At 38.0% G+C, this 18,374-nt stretch overlaps 1 protein-coding gene across 1 annotated transcript in view; it reads right to left on the reverse strand.

The window, feature by feature from the left end:
• TMEM123 (transmembrane protein 123) overlaps window positions 1–17,872 on the reverse strand; it is a 70,743-nt gene extending 52,871 nt beyond the window's left edge. Inside the window, exons 1-2 of the mRNA XM_031961396.1 lie at window positions 17,651–17,872; window positions 16,997–17,609 (exon numbers count right to left, since the gene is read on the reverse strand). Coding sequence (XP_031817256.1) covers window positions 16,997–17,609; window positions 17,651–17,872 — 835 coding nt within the window. The remainder of the gene's footprint in view (window positions 1–16,996; window positions 17,610–17,650) is intronic.
• Between the last annotated feature and the right edge of the window lie 502 nt (window positions 17,873–18,374).

Here is an 18,374-nt window from a genome sequence, read left to right on the forward strand (position 1 = left end):
AATGTCCACAGAATTCTAATTCTGCCATTGGAACTGCTGGGTTAAGAGTCAAATTCTGAGTTTACTATCAAAAGCTCCAGAACAGACATTTTAGGTCAGGTTCTCACACTCAGAGAATCATGGAATTAGTTAATTAACTTAAGATATTCAAATAATTTAAGAAAAAAAATAATAGAGGGACAGGAGGGCTATAATAAATTCAAGGCCACTTTTTTCTGTAGCATTTGTGATCCTTGAAACTTTGTATAGTTGGGGGTAGGATACTGATTTGGAATCAAAGGACTTGAAGATCAAATTCTGTCACATCACATAGCAGATGTGGGAGAATCACAACTTCTGTGAACCTCAATTTTCTCATCTGTAAAATGAGAGTGATGGAGTCAGAGGTGTAAGATAGATCAGACATGAGATCAGCTATCCCAAATGGGGTTCAAACCAGATTAAAATGAAATTGGAAAATATTTAACAAAATAAAAATCCAATAAAACTAAGACAATGTTCATATGTGGTTTTCTAAATCAATATTTGGCTGCAAATATCCTTATGCACAATTTAGTGGCCCAATTACTATTTGTGTTCGATACTACTGGACTAGATGACCTTCCAGTTCTAAAATCAATGTTCCCATGATTCATATTGGCCATACAAACCAGTTCCTGAATTTTAATTGCTTTTTCTTGTTAGTGTTATCCTTGGCAAATGTAAGACAATCAACTCAGTTATTCTGAATTATAACTGTCCTGAGGCAAGGCAGAAAATGAAAATTTAAAAGACTCTTGTTTTAGAATTCATTAGAAAAAAACCTGTAGACCTTAAAAAGCACTACCAAACATCTTTGTTAGTTAAGAACACTTATTAGTATCTACTGCATCATTACCAAAAAGAAGGTCCAAAGAAAGAACTGACCTGAAGGAGCTTATGTAAGTGTAACACATCAACAAGTGATGAAACCAGTCATCTGCTGTGACCTGGATAGGGCATAATGGCCAGATTCAGCATAAAAAGTGGTTTGTGGCAATGCTGCATGCTAATAGGACACTTCTGATTAGCCTCCATCTTTCATTTTTAGTTGCAGAAATTTTGCCAAGGAAGCTAGATTATGGAGAGCATAAAAATAATAATTCACAACCCCACTCTAGGGCTTACATAGAACTTTTTTTCACAAAATCTTTCTAGATTTGGGTGTGCACATCTTTTCATCCTAAGGTCCATACCACATCATTTCTGGCCCTCTTCTGAACTTTCTCAGTGTCTGAAGACATTACAAAAGAATGCTGTGATCGAGTGCAGAAAGGATTCTCTTCACCAAGAAGAAAGTAATAATCCCTTCTTTTGGATTCCTCTTACAGGAATTTATATCACACAGGACTCGTAGTTACTGTTGTTTTTCCAGTGGTGTCTGATTCTCGTTTGGGTTTTCTTGGTAAAAAATACTGGAGTGGTCTTTCATATCCTTTTTATCTTACAGTTGAGAAAACTAAGGCAAACAAGGATAAGTGATTTGCCCAGGGTCACACAGCTGGTAAGTATCTGAGGCCCAATTTGAAATCAGATCTTTCTCACTCCAGGCCTAAAGCTCTATCCACTGAGCCACCTAGTTGCCTATAAAGAGCTTACTGGACTTATAAAGTGTGACAGAGACATCTCTTAAGAAAATTTACAGCCCATAAGCTCCACCCCAAGTATTTGCTTAATTTGAAACAAAGTAAGAATACAATTGCAGTATAATATTTTTTATATATTGGTTAGCCTATCTGCTGACCATCATCCTCTGACATTTACAGTTTTGCTGAATTTTATTCTCCTTCTATGTTTATCTTTTGAAGTGTTACTATATTAGCAAGTTAAAATATAAGTGAATTTAGAAAAAAATGTATTAAACCACATTTTTAACACTACTCTAACCACATCCTAACACATATTGGACATGCCTGACTTAGGTGCATTTAAAAGACTCAAGAAATATTTATTTTTGCATATGGTCTTTACCTATCAAAAGTCACTTGGAAATGCTGGGGTCACACAGAAACCCAGAAATTTCTGGTCCCTTTGAGGGACATTTGGAATTTCCCTTTCCTATTTGCTACTGCAGAGGCCTGAGGAGAATGGAAAAGGGTAGCAACAGTCAAGGAAACAGTAATAATAATTTATATATATATATATATATACATACATACACAGATATCTATATACCTATATGTATGTTTATCTATAGCTCTTCAAGGTTTGGGAAGATAACTTATTTGAACCTCATAATAATACTTTGAGGCAGGTATCATTATTACCCCTATTTTATAAAAGAGGAAAAAGGCAGGAAGAAATTAAATGACTTCCCAAGGTCATGTAGTATGTAATTCTTACTGCATCTAATATGTAAGGCAAGATTAAAATTCAGATCTTTTTCCCTAAGTCCAAGTCTAGAACTCTGTCCACTATGCTATTTAACTCAAGTGATAGAGCAGTTAACAAATAATAATGATGATGATTTTGAATATAAAAAAATAAAATATTTTGTTTGGATGAAATCAGCACAACTAGAAGAACAGAGTAATTTTAGGGACAAAAATTTCTGCATAAAGCTTTTTTGATAAAATTCTGATAACCAAGAAATAGGAAAGATAGACATATTGTAGATCATGGTTGTAGAAAATTACATAAATTGTCAGATTTGTTAGCTACATTGGGTTGTTTTACTTAACATTTTTTTCTTGTCCTAAAAGAAAATTCTATAGGGGGAATGTATATTGGTATATAACTTTGGTATAAAATATTTAAAAAAAAAAAAAAAGTATAATAGGGAATTGATCAAAAGCATACTGCATTGATCAGTTGAAGGGGTCACAGCCCATTTGATAAAATTACGAACTACAAGGGGCGAACAAGAGACAATGAAATATTTAGATTTTTGCTACTTTATGATTTACAGAGTAAATCTTATAAAGTATTCATCCTTTCCAGTTTGGGGTGGATTATTTTGTTGGTTGTTCATTCTCAAAGAGAATCAAAATGACATCACTATGTTAGTTAGCTGTGATTGATCAGACCAATGTGAGCTTGAAATGCTCTACCACAGGTTGGACACAGATAGTCCAAGTGACCATTTGGAGTGAAATCATCGAAAACATTGAAAACTTTTGATTTCTTTTGAGCTACTTCCATTCTACTTTGCTCATAGAGCACAATACCTTCTCTGAGAAGGGCACACCATGCAGAGTGATCCTGAGCCAGTGTCTTCGATGTCATGCATTCAATTCTCAAGTTCTTCCGAGAGATCTTAGAAGTGTCCTTATACTGCTTTTTCTGACCACCATGTGAACACTTTCCTGAGTGAATTCTCCATAAAATGGTCTTTTTTGAGAAATATATATTTGATATTTGAACACTGTGGGCAGCCCAACAGAGTTGCACTCTACAGTGGAATTGGAATGCTCGGCAGTTCAGTTTGAGAAGGGACCCCAGTGCCTGGTACTTTCTCCTGCCAGGTGATCTTCAGAATCTTAAGACAATTCAAATGGAAGTGATTCATTTTCCTGGCACGGCACTGGTAAATGGTCCAGGTTTCAGAGTCATACGGCAATAGGTCAGCACAGTGGCTCTGTAAGACCTTCCACTTAGTGGTCCGTCTAATACCTCTTTTCTCCCACATTTTCCTTTGGAGCCTCCCAAGCAATGAACCAGCTCTGGCAATATGTGTGCATCAACCTCATTATCAAAGCGTACATTCCAGGAAACATACTGCCAAGGTAAGTGAACGTACCCACAAAATTCAGATCTGTATTCGCTGTAACTGATGGTTTCCCATATGGGTGATTTGGTGCTAACTGATGGAGTACCTGTGTTTTCTTGGTGTTAATTGGTAGACTAAAATTAGCACAAGCAGCACAAATATACTTTGTTGCATCTCAGCTTTGCAGACTGCATTGAGCACAATCATTTTCAAATAAAAAATCATGCATCCACACTCCCCCCAGTTTAGTTTTAGCTTATAGGCTTTTCAAGTTGGAGAATTTACCAGCAGCGCAATAGCTGACTTTAATGGCATATTTGTCCTCATGTAAGATATGTGACAACATGGCTGAAAACATCATGCTAGAGAGCCATCAGACAACTTTGGTGTGGCAAAGCACTTGGTGCTCATTCTATTCCAATTGAAATTTTAAAGGTGGGGGGGGAAGGTGGTCATTGAGTTATACAAAATGATACAAAAAAAATGCAAGATGCCTCTGTGGTCCTTTGCTATAAAGTTAAAGAGAATAGATTGTCCTGGATAATCACAAAGGGTCTCTCTCTTAGTCATTGGGCAAGATTCTTGTCAGAATCCCCCTTAACAGGTTGGTCCTTCACCTGAAGAAAGTCATCTACCTGAAAGCTAGAATGGCTTCTGAAGGGGCTAATAGTCAATATGATGTTTAACTACCTGGCAACTCCAGGAAAAAATGCCAGGAGCAGAACAAAGGTCTGTAAACAACATTTGTAGACTTGACCTTAGCTTTTGATACTCTTAGTCGTGAGAACTTATGGAGAATCATGTCAAAATTTGGTTTCCCACAGAAGCTCATCACTATAGCACATGATGGCTTGCTTGCCCAGGTCCTAGACAACTGACAATGGATTATTTTGTACCTTATAAAGGATGTGCCACTTCAAGAAGCTCAAACCTCTAGTGGATTATTCAGAAAACGTTATTGCAGATGTAAAAAAAGGCTACCCTTCATTGTTCCCTTAGGAAGAACGAAAAGGTTCTTACATAAGTTTGATGAAATTATAGGGAAGTTAGCTATTGGTTGGTTGGAAGAATCTCATCCATAGTGACCTTTTATGGCAAGTTAGCCAGATCTGCTGACACACTCCCTAAGGAATCGTCTCTTCTAGCTGAGAGACATTTCTGGCAGTTGAGAAGAATGACACAATCTTGCAGAATAAAAACTCAGTTCTTGAGAAGGAAATGCCCTTTAATCTTTGCCTTTGCACTTCTAGCTGAGGGAAGGGGATGGAGCTAAGAGGGTAGTGGGGTTTTCTTTAATCCCCTACTCATTTCAAATGGTATCTTGCAGTGGAGCAACTCACTCACTAAGATATTCCTCACTCAGTAGAAAGCAGAATCTCCAGAATACAGTTGGGAATATTATGCCTGGTAAGAAAAAGGGCCAGAGAGCCCAGTGGGGTGACCTGCTCAGTAGAGACCAGAAGAAAAATCATGAGGACACTAGAAGAAGAGAAAGGATATCAACTTGGCCACATATGTCCTGTGTATACCTCTCTACTGTTCTTCCTAGTGTTAATTTTTTTTTGATTGTTGTTTAAATGCATGCTACAGGTTTATGGGAGGAATATTTTGTAGCTACTGTTGCTATTGTACCATTACAGGAAATACCTTTGCTTTGAGCCAATTGTATCAATTGGCTGACTATTCTAAGTGCAAATACCAGTAGGGGCTTGTATTCTATAGTTTTAGGATAGCTAGGGTGGTTAGCCCCAAGGGACTCAACTTGAGTGTAAATTGGGGAGTAATCCAGAGACAGTACCATAAAAATATTTTTAAAAATTCTAAAAGTGACTGTTACGTAGATTGTTACCAAAATAAAACAAAAACAATTAGCATCCTTTTTGTGGGTTTCTTTTATTAATTCATTTTTTAGGACCATGGAGTTCTTCAAATACCAGAAAGAAACTTTTAAGAGCTCACATTTCATCTCTGGTATTACTGTCTGTTATATTAACTCAGGGCTAACAAAACCATGAAACTTAGTACAGGAAAATTAAAGAACTACCTTGTCATATCATTCAAATGGTAGGCTTATTTTTCTCAAGAATATTAAAACAGTGCCATCTTTAAGTCTGCAGCAAATGAAAAAGTAACTGCCAAATCCACAAGTCATCTCTGCTATAGAATTATACATAGTACAAACCCACACTTTGCTTAACTATTAAAAAAAGGAGGGGGGAAGCATGTTAGGGTAATTTAAAATTATCCATCCTAGAAACATTAGATAAATTAGTTGAACAGGCCAGTCAACACTTAGAAACACTGAGGTGTCAGAGTTTTCTGAAATTTAAAAAGGAAATGTAAGATAGTGAATATTTTCCAAGCTTAGTTACTAAGGTGACCCTCTTCTTTTTCATTTAAAAAAAAAGTAAAATCTTATTTTTAGTACTCTAAGGAAAGCCACCAACAGATTTTTCTTAAGACTTTTTTTTTAAGGGTTTATTTACTTTCCAATTGAACAGAATAAACCCAAGATAGAAGAATTCTTCTGGCACAGGGGAATGTATAAATAAAAGCATGTCATTTTTCTGAAATATGAAATTTTGAGAAATGATATTGCAACATGAAATGTATTCACCAACAATGTTTTTCTTACTTTGAAAGGTAATTTCTGAAATGAAAACCATCCAAATACCATTCAAAACTCTCAATAAGCTGACTCTTAGCCTACCCTTCCTCCTACTATAGCCTACCTATCTCCCACTACTTCCTGGCTTCAAAAACATTTATGTTTTCCAGAGATGTCATAAGGCCCTGAGACTCCATGAATTTGCTCCTTTTATTCCCTCCCTACTTAGAATATTTTTTTCCCTACCATCTCCATCTGTTGAAATCCTACCCATCTTTACAGACCTAGATCAAATATGACATCTTCCTTGAACCCTTTAGCACTATTTTATCTCCTCTTAGAATTTACAGGTTTTAACCCTATAATAGTGATTTGTGTAGATCACAATGAAATATTAGACTTGGGCTTGAATGTCTCTGACATTCCCTACTTGTAAAACCCTGGGCCAAGTCACAAGTTCTCTGAGACGGTTTCCCTGTTATGTAAAATGAGAATCATGGGACCACAGATTAAAAGTTGGAAGGGACCAGAAACAGAGTCCTTAAATTCACAGTATGAGTACCTGGGATCTTTTTCATTTGGCAGAAATGGGGTATAGAAGGAAGGTTGTTGTTGGTCATGCTTAATCTATATTCTTGTTAAAGCTTTTTATTTTCAAAACATATGTATGGATAATTTTAAACATTCACCCTTGCAAAACCTTGTGTTCCAAATTTTTTCTCTCCCTTTCTTTCACCACCCCCAATCTGGATGGAAAGTAATCCAATATATGTTAAATGTGTGTAATTCTTCTACACATATTTCCACAATTATGCTGCATAAGAAAAATCAGATCAAAAAGAAAAAAAGGAGAAAGAAAATAAAATGCAAGCAAACAACAATAATAAAAAGAGTAAAAATACCATATTGTGATCCACACTCAGTTCCCATAGTTCTCTTTCTGGGTCAAGATGGCTCTCTTCAACACAAGAACATCAGAACTGGCCTGAATAATCTCATTGTTGAAAAGAGCCACATCCATCAGAAATGATCATGGAATAATCATATGTGTATGATTACATACACATTCCTTAGTACTCTAAGGAAAGCCACCAACAGATTTTTCTTAAGACTTTTTTTTAAAGGGGTTTATTTACTTTCCAATTGAACAGAATAAACCCAAGATAGAAGAATTCTTCTGGCACAGGGGACTATAAGTACAGTACTAAGCCTGTGTATAATGATCTCCTGGTTCTGCTCATTTCACTTAGTATCAGTTCATGTAAGTCTCTTCAGGCCTCTCTGAAATCATCCTGCTGATTGTTTCTTACAGAACAATAATATTCCATAACTTTCATATCCATAGCTTATTCAGCCTTTTCCCAACTGATGGGCATCCACTCAGTTTGCAGTTTCTTGCCACTACAAAAAAGGGCTGCCACAAACATTTTTGCTCATTTTGCTCTTTGGGATACAAGCACAGTAGAAACAGATCTGTTGGATCAAGAGGTAAGCACAGTTTGGTAACTTTTTGAGCATAGTTCCAAATTGCTCTCCAGAATGGCTCAATCAATTCACAACTCCACCACCAATGTATGTGTGTCCCAGTTTTCTCATGTGCCCTCCAACATTCAACATTATTCTTTCCTGTTATCTTAACTAATCTGAGAAGTGTGTAGTGGTACCTCAGAGTTGTCTTAATTTGCATTTCTCTGATCAATAGTGATTTAGAGTATTTTTTCACATGACTAGAAATGGTTTCCATTTCTTCATCTGAAATTTGTCTGTTCATATCCTTTGACCATTTATCAATTGGAGAATGGCTTGAATTCTTATAAATTTGAGTTAATTCTCTATATTTTAGAAATGAGGTCTTTATCAGAACCCTTGAATGTAAAATTTTTTCCCAACTTATTGCTTCTCTTGTAATCTTGTCTACATTGGTTTTGTCTGTACAAAAACTTTTAAACTCAATATAATTGAAATTATCTATTTTGTATTCAATAATGTACTCCAGTTTTTCTTTGGCCATAAATTCCTTCCTTTTCCACAGATCTGAAAGTTAACTATCCTTTGTTCTACTAATTGCTTATAACATCACTTTTTACATCTAAATCATGAACCCATTTTGACCTTATCTTGATATAGAGTGTTAGATGTGGGTCAATGTATAGTTTCTACCATAGTAATTTCCAATTTTCCCAGCAGTTTTTGTCAAATAGTGAATTCTTATCCCAGAGCTAGGTTCTTTGGGTTTGTCAAACACTAGATTACTATAGTCATCGACTATTTTGTCCTATGAGCCTAACCTATTCCATTGATTCTATTTCCTATTCTATTTCTTAGCCAGTACCAAATGGTTTTGATGTTAATCTATACTCTTGATCCAGACTTTGCCTCCTACCAATAAGGTCAAGCACCTCAAGGTGATCCAGTACTAGAGGACAAGTTGTCCAACGTGAAAATGTTTCTACAAGAGCTTCCCAAACATGATCCACCAGAAGTGGGAAGAGAAATAGGAGAAAGAGTACCCAGGAGAAGCCACAGGACATTGACACTCAGGCCAGGTGATTAAGTGTTATTTGAGAGAAAAGATTCCCATGCTGTAAAATGATTTTTAAAAAATCCTTTCCTAGTTTATTCTTTTTAAAAAAAAATACTCTTGCAAGAATGGGTACCTAAGTGTCCTAGTTTATTCTTAATCAGGCTTATTTCTTGGGGAGATATCCAACAACTTCTGTGGGACTCATACCCCTATCCTTATAGGGCTTAACTGAGTCTGTATAAATTCCTCACTCTTCAGCTCCTATCATGTCTCACGGATTGTGGGCAAAATAGTCTGCAAATCTTTTACAGATTAAATTGATTGCTCTCTCTCTCTAGATAAGATCTGTCTACTTTGCAAATTTCAGAGAAATGCTAGATCTAATCTAGTTATCTGAGTTATATGATTTTAACCTATTTGAGGGTAGAAACCAGATCTTATTCATTAACTCCGCCCCCCAATATCCTCAAGCTCTTAGTGTCTTGCACACCGAATCAATAAATATACATTTATTAAGTACATACTTTATACCAGGCAATAGGGACACAATAACAAAAATTGGAAACTCCATACCCTCAAAAAGCTTAGATTTTGACAAAAAACAACATAGAATTGCACAAATACATACAATGTATGCAACATGAATACAAAGGAAATGTGATAGTAGATAGAGAACGCCACCCCCCACTCTCCACCCCCCAATCCAGCCTTTTCTGACTTCAAGTCATTCCTCTGACACAACAATGGCTAAAGGACTTTGTAAAAGTTCTTAGTGCCCTCTGAAAAACAACTATTCATCTTGCATCAGTGAAAGGAAGTTCCTTTTCAGAAATTTCAAAAGAAGTCAAAGGTCTAAATTTAAAAAGAACAACAAACACAATTGGGAGAAAGGCCGAGTACTTAGCAATTGGGGAGATGCAGAAAGAGCTCCTATAAGAGACAACAACAGAATTGAGTTTTAAAAGAGACAAGACTAGACTAGGGACAACTAGATGGCACAGTGGAGAGAGCACTGGCCCTGGATTCAGAAGGATCTGATTTCAAATCTGGCAGCAAACACTTACTAGCTGTGTGATCCTGAGCAAGTTACTTAACTCTAATTGCCTCAGAGAGAGAGGCAGACAGACACAAAAACTGGAGACAGACCAGGAACATCAAGAAGGTCAGTGTGAATGGAGTATAAAATGCATTAAGAAAAATGATATATAAAAATCCTGGCAAGGTAGGTTAGCGCCAAACTGTTTTCAATGTTAAACAAAATGCTAAAACAAAGGTTTTCAATGCTAAATAGTGGGATCTGTATATGATCTTAGAGGCAGGAGAAAACCAATGGAGTTTACTGCCCAGAAAATAATATATTCAAGATCTATACTTTAGAATATCAATTTAGCAGCTGTTCAGAAAGTAGACTTCTGGGAGAGGGGTGAGATTTTTGAGATAGAGAGACCAATTAGAAGACTACCAAAATCATTCAGATGGAAATTGGCTCAGAAGGAAGGGAATGAATTTAAGAAATGTGAAGATAGACTTGTTGAGTCTTAAAGAATGCAGTGAGCTAGGTACAGCAGTGGATAGAGCACTAGGCTTGGAACTGAGAACATTTCATCTTCCTGAGTTTGAATCTGGCTTCAGATATGGATGAGCCGTGTGACCCTGAGTAAGTCACTTTGTCCTGTCTGCCTCAGTTTCCTCATCTGTAAAATATGCCAGAGAAAGAAATAGCAAACTGATCTACTCTTTGCCAAGGAAACCCCAAATGGGGCCATTAAGAGTTGGACACAATTGAAACAACCTGAGGTGGTAAATTTGGGTTAGAACTAGAAGTATAGTTGTGCCCTCAAAAGAAATGGGAAAGTTAAGTAAAGGAATGAACTTGGGTATGGAGGGAGGTGGTACATAATGAAGTCTGTTTTGGACATGTTAAGTATAGTACCTATAAGACATCCAGTTGGAAATGTTCAACAAAGAGTAGATAATGTGAGATTACACATGTCTAGAGATGAAATTGTTGAGAAAAAAGAGAAGGTACGGTACAAAAGACAGAACCCTAAGGGTAAATCTCAAAGGTGAAGGACATAATTAACCAATAAAAGAGAGCAAAGACTGACCAGTTTGAGAAAGACAGTCAGACAGAAGGAGAATGAAGAGAGCAATTCCATGAAAAACCAATGAAAAGGCAGTATATAGAAGAAAAGAGTGGTCAGCAATGTCAAAAGACATAGATTAAAAAAAGGATGAGGACTGAGTAAAGGCTATGAAATAGGACAATCAAGAGATCACAGATTATGGAGCTTTAGAACTGGAAGGAATCATGGATGTCACTAAAGCTAAACCCTTCATTTTACAGAAGATGAAAATGAGGCATTGAGAGGTTAAGGAAAATGGAATTGCAACACAGGTCTTTCTGATCCCAAGTCCAGAGTCTTATCTATTACACCATGCTACATCATAGGTACTAAATATTTGCTGAATGACAGAGGAAGTTTTAGATTAGACAATCTAGTATCTTCACAGAAATGCACTTACACCCATCAACAATAGAGTGAATCATGGCACTCAAACCCCCTGACAGCCTGTTAGTACAGGATGAAACATCCTGATAGAATACCTTTGTGACCCAGTTTTCCACAACCTACCTCCCCTCTCCCTATTCTATTAAAGTTTTGCAAAACAAACAGATACTTTGACTTCAAATTAGGTGAAAAGCCCAGGCCTAAGAAAGGAAAAGGAAGGTCTGACTGCATGGGCTTTTAAGTTTTCTTTACAAATTTGTGCTTCTCTTCATTCTTTTAAAATGATACCATGCATGAAAGTTAGCTCCAAAAAATGAAGTTTTTGAGGGAGCGTGACTTACTTAATTACTGGTAACGGAATCTTTATTTAATCTTTATGTAAATTGTGTAGGAAAAAAGGGACCATTATGTTTTTTTCTACTTTTGGAAAAGTTTAAACAGAATCATCAAAAATGCAAAATTATGGGATAAAAACATTATTCAAACTATCGTGATTTCTCACAGATAGAACTGTAATCTACTCACTAGATAAGGATGTTATAAGGTTAGAGTTTACAACCAGAAGGTGACTGGTCACACATTTATGACTGATCATTGATCAAAATAAATGGATTTTTGCATGACAAAATGACACTCTCAAATCTCAAATTATACCCACAAACAGACCTGGGAATGGGTAAGATGGGAAAGGTGTAACACTAAAAAAAATTTCCCCATAAATTCTCTTCAGATAACTAACTATAAGAATAACTCTCATACTTAGCATTTCATTGCAGAAATTTCAAAGGTTTCCATGATGTTATTATTTTTATAGCTAATACTAATATGGTATAATGTTTACAAAATGCTTTCCTTGCAATAACCCTGTGAGATAGGTAGCACACATTATTATCCACATTTTACAGATGAGAAAATCAAGGTAGAGAAATTGATTTGCCTAAAATCATATAGCGAGCTACCCAGCACTCACTCATGAGGTAAGGTCTTATGTGGATTTATTTTGCATCCTGAAACTATGCTAAAGTTATTGTTTCTAGTAGTTTTTTAGTTGATTCTCTAGGACTCACTCTCTAAGTATACCATCATATCATCTGCAAATAGTGATCATTTCATGAAGGTCTGGGACTTGATTTCACTAAATTTTGTAAGCCCTTTCAGTTTGGAAGAAAAAAGGAGCATTTCCTGAAGGGCACCTATCATAGTTCCTTGCACATAATAGGCATTTAAAGATTATTTGTTTTATTAAATGTATGAAATGTGACTTCCAAAAAGAGGTGTTACCTATCTGCACATCACCCTTGGAAGATACATACATATTCTGATGATGCAGCCATTCCCCCAAACATTTATGGAACTCTCCTTATGAAACTGCCTTCAAAGATATCATATGGACCATAAGAGAATGCTGGTCTTGTAACCTAATACATAGTTACCTAATTCAATGTTTTTGATCAAAGACAATATCGTGTAGCTTATTTATCAAACCACAGCTGAATGAATAGAATGTTTCCAAAAACTAACTTTACCCTCAAAGAACAAAGATTTGGCAGAACAACAAAGTACTCTTTATTTTGCAAGTGAAGAAATTAAGGCTCAGAGAAGTAAAACCCAAGGTCACTACTCAGCAAGTCTGGTTGTGCATCCAGGTTCTCCAACCCCAAATCTCCTGAGACCTCAAAAGAATGTAACCAACTCTTAGGTAATTCTAAAAAAAAATTTTGTTTTTAATGAATCAGTAAACATTTATTAAGCACTTACTGTGTTCTGGGCACTCCACTGATTATTAGAATAGGAAGGGACCTTAGTGATTATTTTATCCCAATCCCATTATTTGGATGAGGACAATCAGGTGTAGAAAGAAGGGTTCTGCTCAAGATCACACAGTGACACAGTGCCAAAACTCATTTTCAGAATCAAATCTCCTGATTTTAAGTCCAGGGCTCAAAAAGACCATCCATTTGCAGATGAGGTCCACAAAGGACCTATTCAATCCTACTCATCTGCTAAAGATAGTCTCTGGATGAAGTCAAACAACAGGATGTGATCAACCACAAATCTGCTCTGCACAATCTCTCTGATTCCTAAGTTCTATGCAGAATTCCAAAATTCTTTTACCTTCAGGGTTTACTCCTTGTGACATTCCCTGCCATTACCACTACAAAATCTCTCAATCCACCTGCACCATCCATTTCCAACTCCCTCTTAGCAGGGAGGGAAGCTTTTTATTTCAAGAAAACTGAGCTCATACATTGTGGAGGAAGAAAGGAAATAGAGTGGCAGAATGTGGCCACTTCCACATTCTCTTTCCCCAATGTCAAACGCCTGTGTCCTCAGCAGAAGGGAAAGCATGAAACTTTTGTAACCAGTCTCAAACTTGTATGACTGCAATATCAAGGGTCAAGTTCTACTATCTTCTTCTGGTTACATTGGAAAAACCAATCAGATCAAGAAACCGCAACACCCATAAAACCATGACTTTCTGCTACTCTTGCCAAGCTGTCCTGTAGGGAGGAAATAAAGGACTCAAGTGTCCTACACATTCACTAGGAAGAGAGGGGGAAAGGTTGGTGAAATCTCCGTGCACCAAATTCAAGAGCAGTCTTTCAGAAGCACCATAAATGACCATCTCTTTCTGATGTGGCTTACAGTTGGTTCTATCAGGGACCCGAAGGCTTCAAGGACTGAGTCTCCTGAAATTCCTTTGCTTTCCATTCATCTTATCTTGCCCTGTTTCCCCAAGTCCTAGGAGCTTATAAGAGTTAAAATGTGATATGATATAGGCCCATTACCTGAAAAATTAGCTTGTCTGGCATTTTTGTGAAAACTTATTTAAGTCCCCAAACTCATTATCACATACTAGGATTGGATCTCACATTCCTTAACTGGAGAATGACAGGATTGGATCAGATGATTTCTAAGGTTCTTTCCACCTGTAAAATACTTATGGACTCCTAAGCTTTGGGTCTAACTGCTCTGCATAAGGAATCTCCACAAACCTATTCACTGCCCTCTAAGTTTAAAATAAATCCATTGATACAAATATAACCATATACGAATGATAGACAGCAAAATAAAAATGTAGAAGGGAGGGAGAGAAGAAAGTAAGTTAACCTGAAGGAAGTAAAGAAGGAAGAAAACAGTAGCAACTGAATCTGGAAGGAAAGGAAGGATTTCTGCAGTCACAGATATGAAAGACGACCTTGTCAGACATTGGAGGGATTGTAGTATAGATAAATGTAGAGAAGCAGAAGTAAGCTGGATAATGATCAAGGAAATATAGCTCAATTAAGCTGGAACATATAATGTGTAAAAAGTAACATTATAAACTAAGACTAGAAATGTAGACCTGAGAGGAAGGACCTTGAATGCCAGAGGTAGATGTTGCTTATCAATTAGAACAAATTTATGTAAAAGTCTTAAAAGAATCCAAATAACTATAATAACTATATATATATCTCCAACATTTCCCTGGATTTCTGTTGTATTTATTAAATTGACCAAACCATTTTAGCCTCCTAGAATGAGTCTACAGATATATAACTGCTAAAAGTTAAGTAATTATAGTAGAATTTTAAAAAAAATCAATAAACAAGGATCTGAGAGATGAATATTCCGTATTATACCACTTTGCAGTTCTTATCTGGATTGAGATATTCAGGACTGACCAGAGCTCTCAATGTGATTTACCATGATTGTTTTTGTTTGTCCTCCTTTCTTTCTCAAAGAAGATCATGATATCAAAAGGATAACACAATAAAATTAAAGTGAATTGGATTTAGGTGAGGGAAGGGAAGGGTGTGCACAGTCACTTTCTCCTCCATAGCCAATTGGATTGATGGCAAGATATAGATCAGAATGACTGGAGATGGCCCTGAATGCAGTGGGAGACTTTAGCCTTTTTAGGTTAAGATCTTTCCCAGGTCTCAATTTGACTAAGGCTGACTACCAAGGTTGTGCTTTTGGGAATAGGATCTTAATAGTGCTGTTTGGAAGTTTATGTTAATTTCGTGGTGGAACATGAATGCCAGTATTCAGAAAGAACAAAAAGTATACGCTATGAGGCCAAATGAATGGAGAGAAGAAGCCTTTACTTGGAAGATTAAGAGCATGACTACAGAAATGGCATGAGTTTATTTATGTATTAAGAAGACAGGTCTTGAGATTTCAGAAGTCTTGATTCTAGGCAATGTTACACAACAGATGTAGCAATTTTCTTTATGATTAAGTGCTTGATGAGTTAAAGGAAAGTATGAAGGGCCCAGCCAGGGCTGAGAATAAACCACATCCCTACTTTAGATAATCCAGGTCTACCAATTTACAGTTATCTGCCAAATGCAGACAAAATGTCCATTTTGTCTGATTCACTGAGATTATTTGAGCAAAGGCAGGTGTTTTGCCTAAACCGTCTTGGCAATTTTGCAGATTCTCTCTCCACTTAACTTTGGCTGGGTAGAATGAACATAAAATACAAACAATTCTTTTTGGAAGAATGGCTAGGACTAGCATTTATGACAAAGAAATACCCGAGTTCACTTATTTTAAAGTAGTTTTTGTTGGTTGGCTGATCAGAGCACTGCATCTGGGTTAGATGACTCATTCCCCAGTAACCAGAAGTCCTATACCAGTTGACGAAAAGTAGACAAAATGTGCAGTTAGGATTGGACTGTAATACCCCCAAAACATCAAAAAGGAAATAGGTAAAAATAGCAAAGAAACATTAAAAATTACACCACAAAAAGTGGAGAAATATTAAAATGAATTGGGTTTTAATTTCCGCCCAGATCCAGAGATATTTTTCATTATCTCAGTGTTGTTGTCACAGGACTGAAAGAATTCACAACAACAAATGCCCCCTAAGACAAGATGTCTCTTGCACATAGGAGCAGGAAGCAACTTACTTTACTTAACTATGCTGATGAAAAGGTATCTGGGCATATTATTGAACTCAAGAACAGCAGTTTTTCAGACTCCTAAAATCTCACTTTTAAAGTGAATTATTTTTCTTAACACTTAGCCTTATGATTCCTTAAAACTGTAAATGACTTGGCTCGTTATTACTTACTAAGAAAAAAAGCGTAGAGATGGAGAGCCTAATCCCTCCTCGCACATCATAAAACTAGGCAAGCAACACGTTTAGCTTTTCCAACCTATTTCATCATCTCGTTTCCAAACGTGAGCCTCAGACAAATCCTCCAGCAAACACTAACCAGGATCAAATGCTACAAAGGTTTCTTTTCCTTCTCAAGTGAAGTCATAACTTTGATCACATACATCTGCTCCCCAAACCTCGAATCTAGTCGGTAAGAATCCACGCCACCACATCATTAGGCAGGATGAGCCATGTAGCTGAGTTCGGTACAATTCCTCAACAACTGGCTAAAGCTGAAGGTCCAACTGATGCTTTCGGAACCCCAATTTCCATCCTCTCTACAACACTCCCCCGATTCCCAGTTTTGCTCTCTGAGTTCAGGAACTGGCAACCTCAGCACCCAGGAACACTGCCAGATGCTGAACTTGCTCGAACAACGGAGGTCTCAACTTTAGGCTGGGGGGTGCCCCTCCGGGAGGGCTTTAGCTGTCCAGGTGTTCCCAGAGCTCCCCATTTTAGGGTTCGCTCTACTTACTGGGTTTTGAGTTGTGCGCAGCTCCCAAGAGGAACAGCACCTGCAGCGCAGCCACGAGTAAGGGAGCTGAAGTCGCTACGGCGGGGAGTCTCATTGTTCCGAAGGAGACAGGCCACCGGCTAGTCGGTGGGACAGAGTGGCGCGAGCTCTGCGCGGAGGCTGCGGCCAACGCCAGTCCTCGCTCCCCAAGCGCTGAGCGGAGCCCGCAACGTGGTCCTTTCCGTTCCTCCTGCGCGCAGCGCTGGCTCCGCGCAGGCTGCCTGGCTCGCTCGCTCGTTCCGCGCTCTCTCCGGATGACCAAATAGGGTTCGGGAGCCCCCGAGCAGCGAAGAGGGCGGGCAACTAGAGCAGCCCGAGAACCTGCGCAGGGCGGGCGGGGAGGGAAGAGCCGGGGAGGGCGAGATGGACGCGAGGCGGGGCGGAGCGCAGCGCTGCGGGGGCCCAGCGCGCAATACTGGGCGTGGTGAAGGCTGGCTCCTCCGCTTCCCGGCGGAGGCAAGCTTAGAGCAAGGGAACGGGGACGGACGAGTGTGGAGTCACCCCGTCTTGCAAACTTGCCTACTAGTGCGTGCGTGTGAACGTTTTCCTTTCTTTTCGGAAATGGAAATTTTTTCTAGTTTAGATAAAATCGATCTAGGTTTGTTGTTTGTGGACCTTGTCGGTCGGTTCGGAGCGCTCCGATAAAGAGGAAGTCTTTGAAAAGTAGTTTTCACTAGGGCTGACTTTGAGGTTGTTTGCGTAGACTGCAACGGAAAATGAGAAGACAAAAGTGGCTGGAATGGCTGGGGGAAAAAAAAAGGAGTTGGTGCAGTTGCCCACCCCTACTCCGAGGGGCCGGTGCGGGTGGGTCTCCGTTATTTCGTCCAGGTGACACATAGCGCTTCATTTATTACAGAAAGAACTTTGATTTGAAGACATTCATTTTCATTAGTTTGCATGATGACCCTTGAAGTTAAAGTCCCCAGTGGAGGTGGGGAGTGACCTTAACTTACTTTAGCCCCTTGGAGTTCTCTTGACTTCCAAGAAAACAGACTTCTTCCTTTTACCTTTGATTAAGGACCAAACTGTATATCGTATATAGATAGTATAATCCAATGTACATACTGTAGTGGTCTAATTTGGAGTAGGGGAAATAAGCTACAAAACAAAGGAGAATGGTTGTTTTAAGGCAGAACCTAATCTCGGCCCCTTGCTGTTCCTTTCTTTTCTCTTTCTGTGGGATCATATAAACTGGCCCAGACTGGTTCTGTTAGGCTAGATCAGGGATTTTTAAACTTTTTCCACTCCTGACTCCTTTTTGTGAAGCACTTTTTATGTGACTCTGGGTATATAAGATACCCAGTGTACAAATCTCTACTTACTAGGTGTACAAATCAAA

Source organism: Sarcophilus harrisii, chromosome 3 (assembly GCF_902635505.1).
Source record: "Sarcophilus harrisii chromosome 3, mSarHar1.11, whole genome shotgun sequence".
Lineage (NCBI taxonomy): Eukaryota > Metazoa > Chordata > Mammalia > Dasyuromorphia > Dasyuridae > Sarcophilus > Sarcophilus harrisii.